Source organism: Galeopterus variegatus, unplaced genomic scaffold, assembly GCF_000696425.1.
Source record: "Galeopterus variegatus unplaced genomic scaffold, G_variegatus-3.0.2 Scaffold6594, whole genome shotgun sequence".
Lineage (NCBI taxonomy): Eukaryota > Metazoa > Chordata > Mammalia > Dermoptera > Cynocephalidae > Galeopterus > Galeopterus variegatus.
The window spans coordinates 34,261-51,017 of NW_007732705.1; the positions used below are offsets into that span (position 1 = coordinate 34,261).

Below are 16,757 nucleotides of genomic sequence, written 5' to 3' on the forward strand. Positions count from 1 at the left end.
CTGTACTCTTTTCTATGGGTGCCATGAAAAATCACACTGATTCCAAAGTCAGACCCTAGGCCCTCCCAGTTGTTTCTTGTACATCTGATTTCATTTAACTAAATGAAGTCCATCGTTTTTCACACGTTTTGTCAGTCCACGTATATTTATTGACTAGCTATATTCCAGGAAAATAAAACCCTCCACTCTCAAATTCACAAATTAGTGGGAGGGATTGTGCTGGGACTCACCTCTGTGTTGTGGGGGCCCTATCATGTGTCCTGTCTCTGCAAATTCAGCTGCCTTATTTGTGCAAGGAGGGAATTGGATGGATAGTTCTTGAATCCATGGTTCTGCCTGCAGCAAGCCACTACCTGCAGATAAGGCTTGTATTAGTTTTCTGTCACTGATAACAGAATACTTGAAATGGGGTAATTTAGAAAAAAACAGAATCAATTTCTTATAGTTTTAGAGGCTTGGAAGTCCATGGTCCAGGGGGCACATCTGGGGAGTGCCTTATTCTTGGTGGGAACTCTCTGCAGAGTCCGAAGGTGACACAGGGTATCACAGGGTGAGAATGGCAAAAGCACATTGACATGCTCACTTGCTCTCCTTATAAAGCCACCAGTCTGCTCCCTGGTAATCCATTAAACCATTAGCTCATTAATACTTGAATGGATTCATCCATCATGAGAGCATAGTTCTCACAATACAATCACCTCCCCCACCTTTCAAATACCATATTGGGGATTAAGTTCCAACATGAGCTTGAGGGGACATTCAAACCATAGCAGGGCTAATCACTGTGAGGGAGGAACAAACATTCAAGGGCAGTATCAGTGAGGTTTATGAGGAGCCAAAAGGGAAGATGAGAAAGACAAGCATAAGTCCTGCTAAAAGAGAAAGGAAAGAATCGAATGACTATAAAATAAAAGAGAAAACACACATACAATCCTTCAGATCTATGAGGCTAATTGAGTTTTATTGAAAAGTTTAAATAAAACCCTTTAAATGTTACAAAGTAACTTTTTTCTGCCTGCATATATTAATCAGTACCAAGTATTGTTGTTATCACAGCTAAAGTAAATATATAGAAAAACATATCAATTGTCATTCTGTCCGTTTGACAGTATTGTAAGGAAACGACACTGCAAGAAAAGCACATGAATATGGGCTTCCTGACAGGGATGCAAAGCAGGCGTATATAAAACTAAAAAACCAAACAACTCCCTGAGCTGAACTTTAACATGAAAACATTCACGTTCACATTTCATTCGAGTGAAAATGAACTAGGACACCTCATGGACGACCCCAGGACTCTGGCGTCACAATAACGTCCTCACTGAGCTATAGCAGCTGGTTCAGAGAGTACATTAATTAATTAGAGAGTACATTAATTAATTAGACATTCAGTGTGTCAGTCTTCAAGCTATTTAAAACTTTTTTTAATCAGTGCAATTTGTTTTTGAAGACTCTAGCAAATTATTTTGCTTGGCCTGAGCAATTTCAACATTTGCTAAATAACAGCTATCACATCACAGTTAGGTTTGATAAAATTCATTACGGAATCTTCATTACTGGCATAGCTGGGATATTACCAGATTTGACTATGCACCTACAGCATGAAAACATGAAAAAGTGTGATTTAGATCCCTAAATACAAGATGATTAGACTGGAGAGCCCTTCAAGGCTGGGGGATGGAGGTACTTTTATACTGAGCTCAAGTTAGTGACAGATTATTTACCACTGAACAACACAGTTTAAAAATTTCAACAAGTGTTAATTTGCCCTGCATGGGGATAAAAAGTCACTACAGTATATTTTAAACTGTAAGAATAAACAGAATAGTTATAGTGACCTTTTTAGTCAGTGGTGAAGGTTTAGAAAAGCAGCGTTGAGACACTAGCTCATATTCAGCCATAATTAAACAAACAAACAAACAAATAGCTAGTGTGTTTCTAATCCTAATTAGAAAGAAGTAGGCATCTTCAAAGTTATAATATTCTTGGAAATAAAAATACAAAAGATCTGGGAAAGGAAAACAAGTATTTTACAGAAAGCAAGCAAATGCATTTCACATGACTTGATCATTAATTTGATGGTACATTTCTCAAGTCTGACTTTCACTGATATTTCTTCATTAAATCAATAATTTCATTATACAGCCGCCAAGGAGCATCCAAGCCCCAGATAAAGTCGAGATGCTCCCACTCAGGAATGCGCTCGTGGTACACCAAATTGGTGATCTGAGTCAGTAAGACATTGATGTCGTTGTCGTCCGCAAGCCGGTCCCGACCTCCGCTCCAGACTGCAGTTGGCACAAGCATGTCCTTCACATTATATGTGGGTGGGTAAGTCTACAATAAAAAAGAACCACAGAAAGCTTTGTTGTTGTTGTTTTATTTTTCAAAATCACAATAAACACAATCTCCATTAAATATAGTCTAGTGAGTCTGATCTGACAGTCAGACACTAAATTTTGTAGATCACTTTCAGTATACTTTTCAAGTTACCATTACTGGGGGGGGGGGAATCTAACCCAAAATGAGAGCATACTAACTATAATAACTGCTAGTTATGGAGCTACTACCCTACGCTGGGCAAGGTAACAAGTTGTTAACCCCTGGGGAGGAAGGAATTGTTCTCCCCAGGAGTAGATGCAAAGTAGATGAACCAAGCGCTTGAGAAGAGACGTGCTGGAGTCATACCTTCCTACTTTCTCCCTTTGAGTGCAAGACAAACCATAGAAATGCTCTAAACCTCAGTTTCTTCATAGTTAAGTTGGAGATAAACACATCTATGTCACAGGCACGGGCTAAGAATTAAAGAAAAAAAAACACGGGCAGAGTTTCTCACACATTAGTGCACTTAGCACTCAAAAAATGCTAATTTTATTTAGAGAAAGGAGGCTTAAGCAATGTAATTTGGCCCAGGGCCCACAGCTACCAGGTAGCAGACCGGGGATCATCTGACCACTAAAGTCTAAATAACACATGACAGTGATAGTTCTTATTTAGAGCCAAGGCAAGGACACAGAGAGCAGGCCCTGTCCACAACACCAAGTGCAAAGCTTGGGTTGTTCTGGAATGGACGGAGGGAGGATGAACTCTATCTAGTCTCCCAAACACTACCCTCAGTGCCTGAACCTGTCCAGAATCCTGATAACCCAGGCTGGCTTCCTTGATGAGTATTCAGGGCCCATCTTAATTAAGACTGAAAACTTTACCTGGTTGTAATGAAAATAATTCTTGGCACTGCTTCCCCAGTCATAGGCCTGAAACTTTTGGGATTTAACAGTCTGAAAAGATAATTTGGAAAAAAATTATCTGACATGGAAGTCTGAGATAACACCATAGTTTGCTGGAGTTAGCCACATTCTTAGAAATCAGTTTTATACCAATATCCGGATTTACTCTCCATTTCCAAACCGTTATTTTTAAAAAAAGGGCATTTTTTTCTCCTTCACTAAACAACTCAATTTCTCATTATATGATTGGAAAGTAGCTATCACGTGACACGAGGAAGCAGTTACAGACATATGCTTTGAATTATGTTGGATCAACAGTTGCTCCCAGTGGATGAACTTTATGGTGACATTTTCCAGGGAAATTTTCATCTTAAACTTTTTCAAAGAGTTAAAGAGTTTACTTAAGAGAGATAAATACATTAACATATATATAATATATATAACATTTTCTATTTATCACCCTACTTGTCTAGTTATATTATTTGTTCATAGTTTAATAATTTTACTGATTTAACACTTTTTCTTCAGTACTGGCACCAGTATAATCACCAAATTGTACTGTATGTCAACACAATTCTAACTAGCTGGGGACACTAGAACCATGAAATAATTGTATAAATTTAATTTATGCATATTTAGGAGAGTATTATATAAAAATATTAACAAAAAGCCACTGGTTTCTAAAATTTGAAATAATGCCAATTCATATTTTCTCTACACCCCCAAATTAAAAATATGTCAAGAATCAAACCCAAGATTGGTAAGCCAAGTGCATTGGAAACTGTCAGCTTTGGCCACAGGTGGCACCTGGTAAAAAGAAATACTCAGACATTCTTCGTCAGAATACATTTGATTTAAATGAAGTTTCAGTTCTTATCAACTGCATAAAATCTTCGTTTGATGTAAGAAAAGACAGTGTGAGATTAGAAACTACAGGAAAAATGTGTAGTATCTGCTTTTGCCACTGCAAATGACAGACAGTAAATATCTTTAATAAGCAGAACAAAATATGGATTCACAGTACCTGTTAGTGCATCTGTTCCCTATTGCTAATTGTCAGTGACTATGAACCAACGCAAACTTCTGCCACTATACAGACATCAGTTTATCACTTTGTCAAATATGTCTTTCAGCATTTACATAAAGCACCAGGAGTGAGAACAGAATAAAAGGAAAAACTTGCCTACAGCTCAGACTGAGCTTCTAAATCTGACTTTTGTGCTCACAGTCACTTAGAACTTTAAGCTATCCACTTGAAAGGGCATCTCAAAAGGAGGGAAATGTGAAGATTATTTATAGTAACAAAAACCTGAAAATGAGCTTATGTCCAATAACAGTTAAATACATCATGTTATATCAATATACACAAACAGTATACCACCCTCATAAAAAATAAGTATAATAAAATAGGAACAGAAAACTGTTTATAAATAATTTTCATAAATAATATATTAAGTGGAAATAGTCAGGAAATGAAATTGAATATGCACTATGGTTACATTTCTGTGATAATCATATGCACATAAAAATCAGGAGGAAATGCTTATACTATTAGGTTAGATGGTTTTAAGACATTTAAAAATTATTTTTAGGTCTCAAATGGTAATAAAAATATAAATAGATTCAACTTTCCAAAAGTACAATATGTATCAGAAGTGTTAAAGATATGCCTACACTCTAACCATGAAGTCTACTCTTATGAATGTACCATCTAAAATATAAATAGATTCAACTTTCCAAAAGTACAATATGTACCAGAAGTGTTAAAGATATGCCTACACTCTAACCATGAAGTCTACTCTTATGAATGTACCATCGTAAGAAAATAATCTGCCTAATGTATAAGAACAGATCTGTAATAAAAGAATATTTATCCTAGGATAGTTTACTACTGCAAAAATACTATCATAAGAAGAAAAAATAAAATACAATTCAGGCAACAGAAAACTGTCCTTTACTACAGATATTTTTAAAATGTAGATACTGATCTGCAAAGGTATATGTTTTTTATTATGGTAGAGACTAATTGTCCCCCAGTGCCCATTCTTGCCTTCTTCTTTTCAGCAACAGAATCCCTAATGCTTTTGCTAAGCACATGGCCTGGATAGTATCCCCATCCTCAGCCCCCATGAGCAGCTAGACTGTGGCCATACTACTTCACTTCTGAGTTAATAGCCTTCGTGCAAAGCCACTGCCCTGGGCTTCCTCTCTCCCACCTTCCTGTGGGTTGCAACAAACACAGAGGTGACCCCGCTTCCCAGGAAGAAGAGGACAGCACCCTGTGATGGCAGAGATGCAGTGTGAAGGGACCCCCCTATCACCAGGCTGGGCCACTGTTCTCTGGACTGTATTATGAGAAAGACACTATTTACTGGATGTATTCTGGTGTCTCTGATACAGCAACTTAGCCTGTACTTAACAAATATGATGCTATTTAATTAAAGAAAAAGTTACTAAAAAAGTGTATGTAGTATGATCCTATTTTTGTAATGGTAATGATTATGTCAAAAATTGTAAAATTATACCAAAATATAAATAGTGTTTTTTGCTGGGTGGTAGACATACAAGAGATTTATTATCTTCCTTCACTCACAGTTTTTCTAAAGTTTCATAAAACATATATTGCATGTATAATAAAAATCATACTGAATGTCCTTTTAACGGTGTTTAAAAAAGCCTATCAAATGTACATTTTGGTTTTTGTTGTTGTTGTTGTTGTTTTATAAGCAGTAGCTTTCAAACATGAAAATCATCTGATGTACTTATTAAAATGCAGATCCTAGGGACACATCCCCAGGAATTCAGATTCTCGACAGGTCTTGGGTAGGCCCAAGAATCTGTATTTTTAATAGCACCCTAAGTAGTTCTGACCAACATTGTAAAGATATATCAGGACTGGCGTTCTTCAAAAAGGAACGAGCACCTGGGCTCTGGGCAGGCCTGGAGAGAGCGAGAGAGATAATAAGAGTCTTGGCTCTGGCAATCTCTGGAATTCTTCATGTTTACAAAGAGAATAGAAGGATTTGTAAACTAAATTTAAAAGCCCAGTAAAGAGCTAGGCTTTAGAAGTGTTAGTAAGTGAATGCTAATTGTTTAAACAAAAAGTAAACTTCTGAATGTACAGTGAATTAAATGGCCTCTAGGGGCACCCCAGGCTCATACCACAGGAGCCTTCCACCTCCACACTGCACGGCAGCCCTCGCCTGCCAGCATCCCGCCCCCACCCGCCCTGCCCCTGCTTGGGCAGAAGCCTCTCCCAACAGGCACCGGGGCCGCTTCCAGAAGCCGGGCAGCCCCTGACTCACAGCCCAGAGGAGGGAGAACCAAGAGAAGATCCTATGAAACAGCTGCACAAAGCAGCTATTGTTACTGACAAAGGGATGGCACAGTGACCAGAAGGGCAAAGGGCAAGGCTGCCTTCTGCAGTGAATCTGGGCTCTGGAAATATTCATGAGGCACATTCCAGTGTAGTTAGAATCTAAAGCCACAAGACCACAAGTGGGCCAGAAAGCAATGCTCTGGACCTGAGCCTACAGTCTCTGACCCTGGCCAGCTGCTTGATAAAATGGGCTGGAACAAGAACAGAAGCCTGGATTGTAGCCGACCCAACAGCTCTACTGCAAACCCAGTGCCCAGGGCAGGCCTGGGACACAGATGGCGGAGCAGCACCTTCTGTAATATGAAATCCAGCAGTCTTAGGATAGCCTTGGTTTCAACATTCTCAAGGTCTCTTGAGAGCCCGGGTCTAGTGGTCATTTGTACTTGGATGAGGCATGCGGTGTACCACACATGGCTACTGGTGGTCACCACGCTGGGGGGAGCTCAGCACCTGCCTTCAGCCTGGCTCACTCATCTTCCAGGCTTCTCTGGGAGTGCACTAACTCCTGAGGTGACACACACTGGGCCTTTTTGAGAAATGCCCAGGTAAGAGGTTCCAGGCATACTCAAAAATGTAGGGGAATTTTGGTGGCACGGTATATGAAGAAAACAAGTGACTATAAATAGAAATGTAACTGAGGAGAAACGCGGAGACCTGAACCGAGAGCATGTGAATTGGAGGATTTCTGGAGGTTTCGGGGCATGCCTTGAGTGGTACGGGTGTGCTGGCCAGTGTGTGAGGAACCACCTGCACTCCACATGTGCCCTTTCTAAGCCACAGCAAACTCTGGCACCGAGGGACTGACATTTATCATTTAGCCTTCTGGTCACTGCAGTGAGCTCCGAGCCTCAAGTCAGGTCCTTGCTGTTTCCTTAGAGATGAACCTCAGGGAGAAGTGAACTACTGTACTTCCCACAGACAGGGTTCCTGGGGCAACTTAGGAAGGAGACTAAAGTGTTGGGATGTCCCAGATGATTGACTCGTAAACCTGGATGGGCAGAAGAACCTACGGGCAGATTTTTTAAAAACACAGATTCTCAGGAATAAAAAGGAAGGAAAAACTGAAATATACAATGTGTATGAATCTGAAAATAATTACGCTGAGTGGAGGAAGCCAGACAAAAACAAGTATATGCTGCATGATTGTACATATAGAAAATGCTAGAAAATGGAAACTAACCTATAGTGACAGAAAGCAGATCAGTTGTTGCTTGGAGATGGAGGGGGAGGGGTGGAGAGGAAGGTGTTATAAAGGGGCAGGAGGGAATATTTGGGGTGATATGTTCACTATCTTGATGGTGGTGTTGGCTTCACAAGTGTATATAAATGTCAAAATATATCAAATTGCACACTTTAAATAAATAGTGTATGTCACTTATACCTCAATACAGTTATTTTAAAAAATAATAAAAGTACAGATTCTCTAATCCAAATAAATGGGACACAGGAGTCCCATTTCTTTTTCTTTAAAAAGAAAAAGCCTTGTTTGCAGCCAGTCCAACAGTTCTATGACAAATCCAATTCACATTACTTCTCTTAAGCAATATTGTATTAAAAGATATACTTTTAAAAGCAATTCAGTGATTCTGATGCAAGCAGAGTCAAGTTTGCAAGCAAGTTTGGAAATTACTATCCAAGACACCTATAGCGTCTTGGTTTAGAGCTTAATCAGTGAGTCATTTCAAATTTAAAAATAAGTTAGCTGAAAAAATATTGTACAAAAATATGTTCTGATGTGGAAATAAGTCCCTGACATGTTGTCAGAGGTAAAAAGAACAGCAAATTGTCAAACAGTAAGAGAAAATAAAATCTATTTTTACATCCACTATTTCTGTCTATAGCTTTAATCACTCTTTTCTTAAATGATATGCAGCGAGAGATATAGAGTAGAATGCAGACACATTTCCTACCTCTGTGTAGGGTTGTAGAATAATATACACCTTAAGATAATTTAAATTATTTTTTGCATATATGTAAATTCTAAATTTTCTAGAAAGAATATGCATTACGTATGCGATAAAACAATCAAAACTATATTTTAAGTTAAAGATGCCCATTCTTGTCCATGATTGGTTTAACTCGTTTATCCACTGATGTTCCAGGCATTCTGTGTTCATGCGTTAGTGCTGAAATAGCAGTTTCTACCTCCAAAACTGCTCTAAAATCATGCTTTCTAAAGCAACACAGAAATAAATCTGGGACACAATGAAAAACAGACAGAGGGGAGGGGAGAGGATAGAAGGTAATCAATCTGAGACTCAAAAAGGGAAGGGATAGAAAGGGGTGAGGAGAGGAGACATACTGCTCTAAAATCATGCTTTCTAAAGCAACACAGAAATAAATCTGGGACACAATGAAAAACAGACAGAGGGGAGGGGAGAGGATGGAAGGTAATCAATCTGAGACTCAAAAAGGGAAGGGATAGAAAGGGGTGAGGAGAGGAGACATGAGGAGGGAAGAGAAAGGGTGAGGGGAAAAGAACAAAGTCAACCCCAATAGCTGTTTGGCGAACCTATGAAGGATAACAAAAGCAGCACAAACACAGTGACAAGGACCCAGGACTCTGGGGAAGGAAAATGGGTCAGATCTGTAAGCATACTATCTTTATATTTAGGAAGGGTTTGCAGAAAGGCGCTTCATGAAATGCACAGACCTTCCTAACGCTGATTTTCCACCAACCCCAACTTCACCCCTGGAATGCCTACCTGGCTCCAGTGTAGCATGTTTTGCACAGAAGTTCCAGCAGGACAGTGTGTTGTATACACATCCACTCTAGACTGCAAAACAAATATGTTGAAATAAAGAATAAAGATAGTGTTAAGGTGGCATTGATAACAAACATTTTATTTTGCCCTTCAAAGCATTATAAACTACAGAGCCATGACCTCAAATATATGAGATCAGGGGTCAGGAAAAAATTCTTTGACCACAAATATATCCTATAAAAATATGTACAAACTTACATGGGAAATGCAACAATATAATAAATGTGGGGCTGTACAGGTTGAGATTACAGTTCATTTTTATTTTCTTCTTCATGATTTCCTGAATTTCCAAAAAAAATCATATAACAATCACATCTTGCTTTAATCATCGGAAGAAAAATTAATATAGCTTTTAAAAGTTCCATAGAGTCTTCATTTCAGAATTTCAAAATCTATTTTCAAAATGCAACATTATAAACTACAAATATATTTAGAAGCACCATCTATTGCTGACCAAGGATTTACATTTTATAAAACAAATACACATATATACACACACGTGTATTGTGCATGTGTGTGCATATATACACACACACGAATATGTAATCACATGTGAGGTTACTTCAAAAGGTTTGTGGAAAACAGAATTCAAAGATAATATGAATCTTTCCATGAACTGTTTGAAGACTCTGCATGTATACATACACATTTTGTGTGTGTGTGTGTAAATGGCCATACCAAATAAAACACGCTTATAGTAATTTTTAAAAAAAGAAACAAATCATTAGCAACAAATAGAGGACAGCAGCAGATGCTGTTCTGGGCACTTGCCAAAGTTGATTCTTGTGCCTCTTAAATGAAAGATCCTCTAGAGCTCTAAAGAGGCCGTTCCTGCCTCTCCCACACCACCCAACACAAATGAGCACATTCACAGAGAAGAGGCAATCACTGAAAGTTTAAATCAAGTCTTATGATGAACATACATACCATATTTAAATTTCTCTCATTAAATCCACAGAGAATGAAAAGGAGATTTCCACAAAGCTCCTTCATAATGACATGAGTGCACACGTGGGTGCCCAGCCACTTCAAAACCCAATTCTGGGGAAAAAATGCTTTGTCCCCAAATATGTCCTGCAAAACAAAAAGAAAACCAAGAGTATCTCAGCATTTCATTCTGGTACGCAGGACTCCATGACCCATCTCGGAAGCCAAGACGCACATCCAGTTTCCGCACACACGGCCCCAGGAGCAAACTCGCAGCCAGTGGACATTCAAACTAGGACACTACACGATAAGTTTACTGAGACAAAATCACACGTTACAGAGGTCTATTTAAATTCTCAAAATGAAGAGAAGGAGGCAGAAAATCAAATAAGCTCACAGCAGACTTCTACAATGGGAAAGAGCATTAATGATCACTCAACCCGGGGCCATCCCCAATACTTTTCATCCGACTCTGAAGATCAGTGGTGACTCCTGATCAGCAATGGCTGCTGGGGGTGCACACAGCTAGTCTGATGCTACTGGCTGGTAGGCCACATCCAGCCCACTGCCTCCTGTTGCATTTTTTTTTAACTTTTTTTTTATTGTGATAGAACATACATAGCATAAAACTGATCATTTTAACCATTTTTAAGTGTTCAATTCAGTGGCACTAAGTACGTTCTCATTGTTATGCAACTATCACCACTACCTATCTCCAGAACTTTTTCATCTTCTAAATTAAAACTCTGCACCCATTAAACAGTAAGTCCCCATTCCCCTCTCCCCCAGCACTGCTTGTTTTCATAAATAAAGAACACAGCCACACTCACCTAATTATGTGTTATCTCTAGCTGCTTTTATTACAACAGTGACCAGATGGCCCACAAAGCCAAATATATTTACTATCTGGCCCTTTACAGAAAAAGTTTTCCACTCCCTGGACTACACCATTCCTAACCAATGGTCACTGAACCTGTGCTCCTGGGGCAATCACTACATACTCACAGCCCATCTGCACATGCTTGTGCAATAGGAAATGGGAAAAAGTTCTTCCTTATAGTGAACCCAAATCTGTCCCATTATAATTTACACTCTTTCTCATATCTACGCTCTGGAGGGACAAGCAGAAATGAAAATCCCAAATGCCTACAATGGTAGTTGTATGGCTTAAATTGTCTCTCCGCCAAAAAAATAAACGAAAAAAAACCCCAAAATTATGTGTGTGTGTGTGTGTGTGTGTATGGAGATAGGGTCTTTATTAAAGTAATCAAGTTAAAATTAGGGTGGGGTGTGTATGTGTATATATATATACACATACATACATACATATATATATATATGTATACATACATATATATATATATATATATATATATATATATACGTTGTAGTCCTAACCCCCAGTATCTCAGAATAACCTTATTTGGAGATAGGGTCTTTATTAAAGTAATCAAGTTAAAATTAGGGTGGGTCCCCCTGCAATATGACTGGTGTCCTTAGAGAAAGGGGATATTTGGACACAGAGACAAACACACACCCAGGCAGAACACCGTGCAAAGATGAAGGCAGAAATTGGGTGACGCTTCCACAAGCAAGAAACACCAAGGATCACCAGCAAACCACCAGAAGCTAGGGTGAGGCATGGAGCCGATTCTTCCTTGCAGCCCTAGCAGTCTAATATAAATGAGTAAAACTGTAAATGGAAAAGGCCATCCTGCCTCAGAGCTGATGACCAGGGAGTGATGGGAGCTGTGGTGAACTGGAAGCTTATGCTCAGCCCGACACATGCAACTGCTGCTTGTTCTGGCCTCTCACTAATCCACAGGATATGGAGCACAGCTTTTTACCCTGCCATCCCCCCAAAAAACAGTTATAAAGACTGCAATGTTAAATATCCCGCTTTTTTAAAGGTGCAACTAATTTGAATTTATAACATTGTATGGGCCATATTCAACACTTTTCCAGTAAATTTGGCCTGTACATAGGCAGCCTATGATCTCTGGCAAATCAGTCTTGCATAAGACAACTAATCAATATCAAAAGACATACACCAGGTCTCCTTAAATGTTCCTCTTCTCCAGACTCACCACACTAGAATTTGCTGGGTAGAACCAGGAAGTAAATAACACATGTAGAGAAGGTCATGTGACATGAGAAGACATCATGTTAAAACTCATGGCTTTGAGTCTACATAATGGTCACATGAGACAATTACACATATTTTTTAAGCTCTCTAACTAAAATGAAGTTAACAGAATGATGCATCACTGACCTAAGTCACAATAAACCAAACTTTCCTTCTGCCTGACAAAGGATGTGAAGTTGACCTTGTACTTCAGAACTGCTACCCAAACACTACTGTGGCAAACTTCACTGAAAAGTATGCCAATGCAGCACAGTATATACTCGCACAGCTAAAGAAAAATTTACCTGATACATTGATAGGGCTGCTCAGATCAACTTTGATATCTTTATAATTTATACCTTTGTATTTCAAGAAGGGATTAGAGGGGATACTCTGCCTTCACAGAAGCAACATATATTTTTCAGAGCAGCTAATTCAAAAGTTTTGTAAACATTTATTCATTCACTTTCTTACCCTCCCCGTGTACTACAAAGCGCAGTTGTCTTGGACAGTGATTCCCAAATACAAGACTATTTAGCCTACCTCAGAAATCACATAGGGTGTTGTACAAAAACACGGATCTCTAGATCCCACCCCAGATTTTACAGAACACTATTTCCGAGGTGGGGTGAGGGGCAGGAGAGGGGAGCCAGAGTTTGTACTTTTGGAGCTACTAAATCATAATCTCCAAGGATTAAATTAAATTGAAAGCACACAGTCCTATGACACAGCAATTTCACTTCTCTATACCCACCCTACAGATATATCCCAAAAAGGGCAAAAAGATGTAGCAATAGCAAACTAGCAACAACCTAAACGTCTACCATAGAAGTCTGGTTAAATAAACAGTAATTTTTTATAATCAAAAACTTAGTATGCAGAAATTTTTAAAATGTGGTAGAGTTTTACATAGTAACATAACAGCTCTCTGAGACTGAAAAATGCAATCTGTTAATAATAAACCTGAGCAATTTATATAGTTGAGTCCATCTACATTAAAACAAAACAATGTATGAAAATTTCACTCAGTACATACAAGGGCTCTTCAAAAAGTTCATGGAGGGGCCGGCCCGGTGGCGCACTGGATAGTGCACCGCTTGGGAAGCGCGGCGGCGCTCCCGTCCGAGGGTTCGGATCCCACATACAGACCGGCTCCCGCTCACTGGCTGAGCGAGGCACGGGGGCAACGCCGAGGGTTGCGATCCCGTTGCTGGTCCCGGTCTGGTACGGGGGCGACACTGAGGGTTGCGATCCATTGCCGGACACGGAAAAAGACAAAAGACAAAAAAAAAAAAAAAAAGTTCATGGAAAGATTAGTATTAACTTTTAATCCCATTTTTCTATGAATTTTTTGAAGTACCCTCATATACATGTACATAAATTCACACAAGGTCTATAGGAAAAGACCCCAAACTGAGCACTGTGTTTAATTTTGAGAAAGACACCAGGAGAAGCCTTGGTAGCTGAGGAGTACTTTATTTGTACTCCTGTATCTGTGGACTGTTTATAATGAAAATCAATGTTTCTATTACCCAAGGCATTAAAAGAAAATTTGGTCAGAGGGAGCTCCACCTTATCTGCATGTTCTGGTCACTGGTGCAGTGAATCCCAGGTTTTGAGTCAGGTTTTGAGATCATAGTCTATATTTCCTGCAAACACCTTTTAAGTGGTCCATGAAGTATATCATACCTGATTTTAAGTATATATTTCTGTACAGGATTTCATATGTGTTTATGTAAGTGCAGAATACATAAAACATACATAATGCTTACATAATGGACCATTTGCCTTAGCTAGCTTAAAACTGCTTCTCATGAACGCTCTTTCCTCCTTGAACAGAGCTTGGGGTTGCACAGCTTCAGGGTCAGTCCCGATGAAGTTGCTGACTTGTGTTTAGGGTCCATATTACAAAATATAATAACACCAGTATCTTTAGATCACCCACAATGTGGGTAGGGATGAACATGTGGGAACGGCACATTTCCCATACCCCATATCTTGCCTAAAGCTGTGCATGGGCTCACCTTGTGGAATAAAGGGCAACTCCTCCAGGAATGTTTATATTATTTTCTCACAGGCAACCAGGTGAGCAACAGAGCCAGCTGCCCTGGGTCCTGAGACAGGAGCCGAGGGCCAGTCCCCTCTCACCACCTCCCACCACCCCATCCCACAACAACATCTTAGAATGAACTCATTAGCCACATGTGTTTCTTTGGGGGTGGGGGGGGTGTGTGTGACTTATCTGCTCACGTCCTTCACCAAATTTCTCCTTAGATTTTTCTAACTCACTTTAAGGGTTCTCTTTGTATTAAGGATGTTCATTTTTGTATGTTAAATTCATTCCTTATCAATTGACTTTAAATTTAATTTGTGATGTTTTCCTTTGTTTCTATGTTGAGAAAATAATTTTCTATCTATCTAAACATTAAATAAAAATAAATAAATAAATAAAATTATTTTCTTATAGATCTTCTTGTACTCTCATCGTGATTGTGCGGTGGGCAGAGAGCTGGGCTGACTCACGTTAGCCCTGAGTTCATGTGGCTGCACTGCACAGTTAATGATCTACTCCCTGCAGATCCAACAGGCCTGGATCTGGATGCAGAGGTGAAGCAGGAGAGAAAAACCCACTGCTCCACTGATGGCAAAACTCAGAGGAGGAAGGCACAGATTCTCCCTCCAATGGGCAATTATTCAGATCGGAAGAGGAAATTCGTTGGGAGAGAAAAGGGTGGGGAGATCCAAGTACCTTAAAGAGAAGATCTGGAAATCGTCCCAATTTGGCTAGAGGGCTAGCACAGAACTCGACTGAAACCACGGGAGCCAGGGCAAAATACATTTTAATCCTTTTGGCCAGCTCAGGGATCTGTGAAAATGCTATAAAACCTGTGGGAACAAGAAGAAAACAGTAATTCCATCTTCTGGGACGTCCTTCTCAGGGAAGGCGAGGGCGGTCACTCACGACGCCCTCTAGAGGCAGCCTGAGAACCACGCAAGCAACACGGCCCTCAGGAGGCAGAACGCTTGAAATGGGGCCCTCTGACCTTCCGAGTGGGCAAACACTGTGTTTGATCAAACTAGTAAATCAAGTATTACTTAAGTGCTTGTTCCAAATCTCAACCTAGATATGCACTGGAAGAAATCCTGGTTGGGAGAACCAGACGATCTCCCCTGTTCCTTCAACAGTGTGAACCTTAGGCCTGTATTCCTAACAGCTGGCCTCAGCCCCATCTTTATCCCCACCTCCCGCCTCCACCCCTCCCTCCATCCCTAGGAGCAATTCACAGATGTAAGGACTCAAAAGGAACTCATGTTTAGAATCCCCTAGCTTTAAAATATCTTTCAGCCCTCTCTCAGGGCTTGCTACTCTTGCTAGTTGGCCCCAGAATGTCACTTAAGAAAGCAGTGGGGCAAAGGACACATGTGGGCAAGCCGTGAAAGAAGAAACACAAATGAAGAAAAACGCCCAACTCCATTTTTCTGAAGGTGAAGCAATTTAACCATATATATCAAGACGCTTAAAAGCATTCCCATCTTTCATATAGTAATTCTCCTGGAAATGTATTCTAAGGAGGTCATGTGACATGAACACAAAGGTGTTAGTCACAGTAAACACTAAAAGGGAGAATGAAATAAATTCTGGGACAGGTCCCTGGCCCCTAATTAGAGCAACTCTTGCTTATGAGAATTATGGGCAATTTTTATTTTCTTTGAACTTTGCTAAATTTTCTATTTTTCTTTATAATGAATGAACATTATTTTTATAATCATTATAACTTGAAAATGCACATAGCTTTTTAAAGCTGTAAAGTGTAACTGTCATCCTTGTGGTTAGTTATTCCACTTAACTTTAAAAGTCATTACATTTTCTAGTTTTCTTCTTAAAAGTCTCTGAACTTAGAGAACTTCTTGTTTTCTACCCTCTCACATGCCCATATTGCTTATTTGGGAAAATACATATAGGATGTGGCTTACATTAATTCTTTCAATTTCAAGAGAACAAATACCAGGTTTTTCCATTTATATTAAAGTCTGAATTTCCATAGAAGACTAAATATTACCAAAATTCTTTGCCCTATTATTTCTGCTTGGCATTAAACAAACACACATACACACACACAAACTACTGTATTTAAACTAACATTATTTTTTTATATTTCACTTTTAAGAAGAAATGCAAACTCTGTAATAAAGATATTATATCAACTTCCAATCTTTATTACATACAAACCTATAGTGGTGCCTTGAGAATGACCCACGTAAAACACTTGTTTTTGGCCAGTTTTATTCAGAATGAAGTTAACTGAAGCTGGTAGGTCATATTTTGCCATCTC

At 39.3% G+C, this 16,757-nt stretch overlaps 1 protein-coding gene across 1 annotated transcript in view; it reads right to left on the reverse strand.

Annotated features, from left to right (window-relative positions):
* Positions 1-1,519: 1,519 nt before the first annotated feature.
* The window catches only part of LIPA (lipase A, lysosomal acid, cholesterol esterase), a 39,673-nt gene continuing 24,435 nt past the window's right edge, over positions 1,520-16,757 (reverse strand). Inside the window, exons 6-10 of the mRNA XM_008591036.1 lie at positions 15,173-15,309; positions 10,299-10,445; positions 9,312-9,383; positions 3,207-3,278; positions 1,520-2,337 (exon numbers count right to left, since the gene is read on the reverse strand). Of these exons, the coding sequence (XP_008589258.1) occupies positions 2,104-2,337; positions 3,207-3,278; positions 9,312-9,383; positions 10,299-10,445; positions 15,173-15,309 (662 nt within the window). The 3' untranslated portion in view covers positions 1,520-2,103. The remainder of the gene's footprint in view (positions 2,338-3,206; positions 3,279-9,311; positions 9,384-10,298; positions 10,446-15,172; positions 15,310-16,757) is intronic.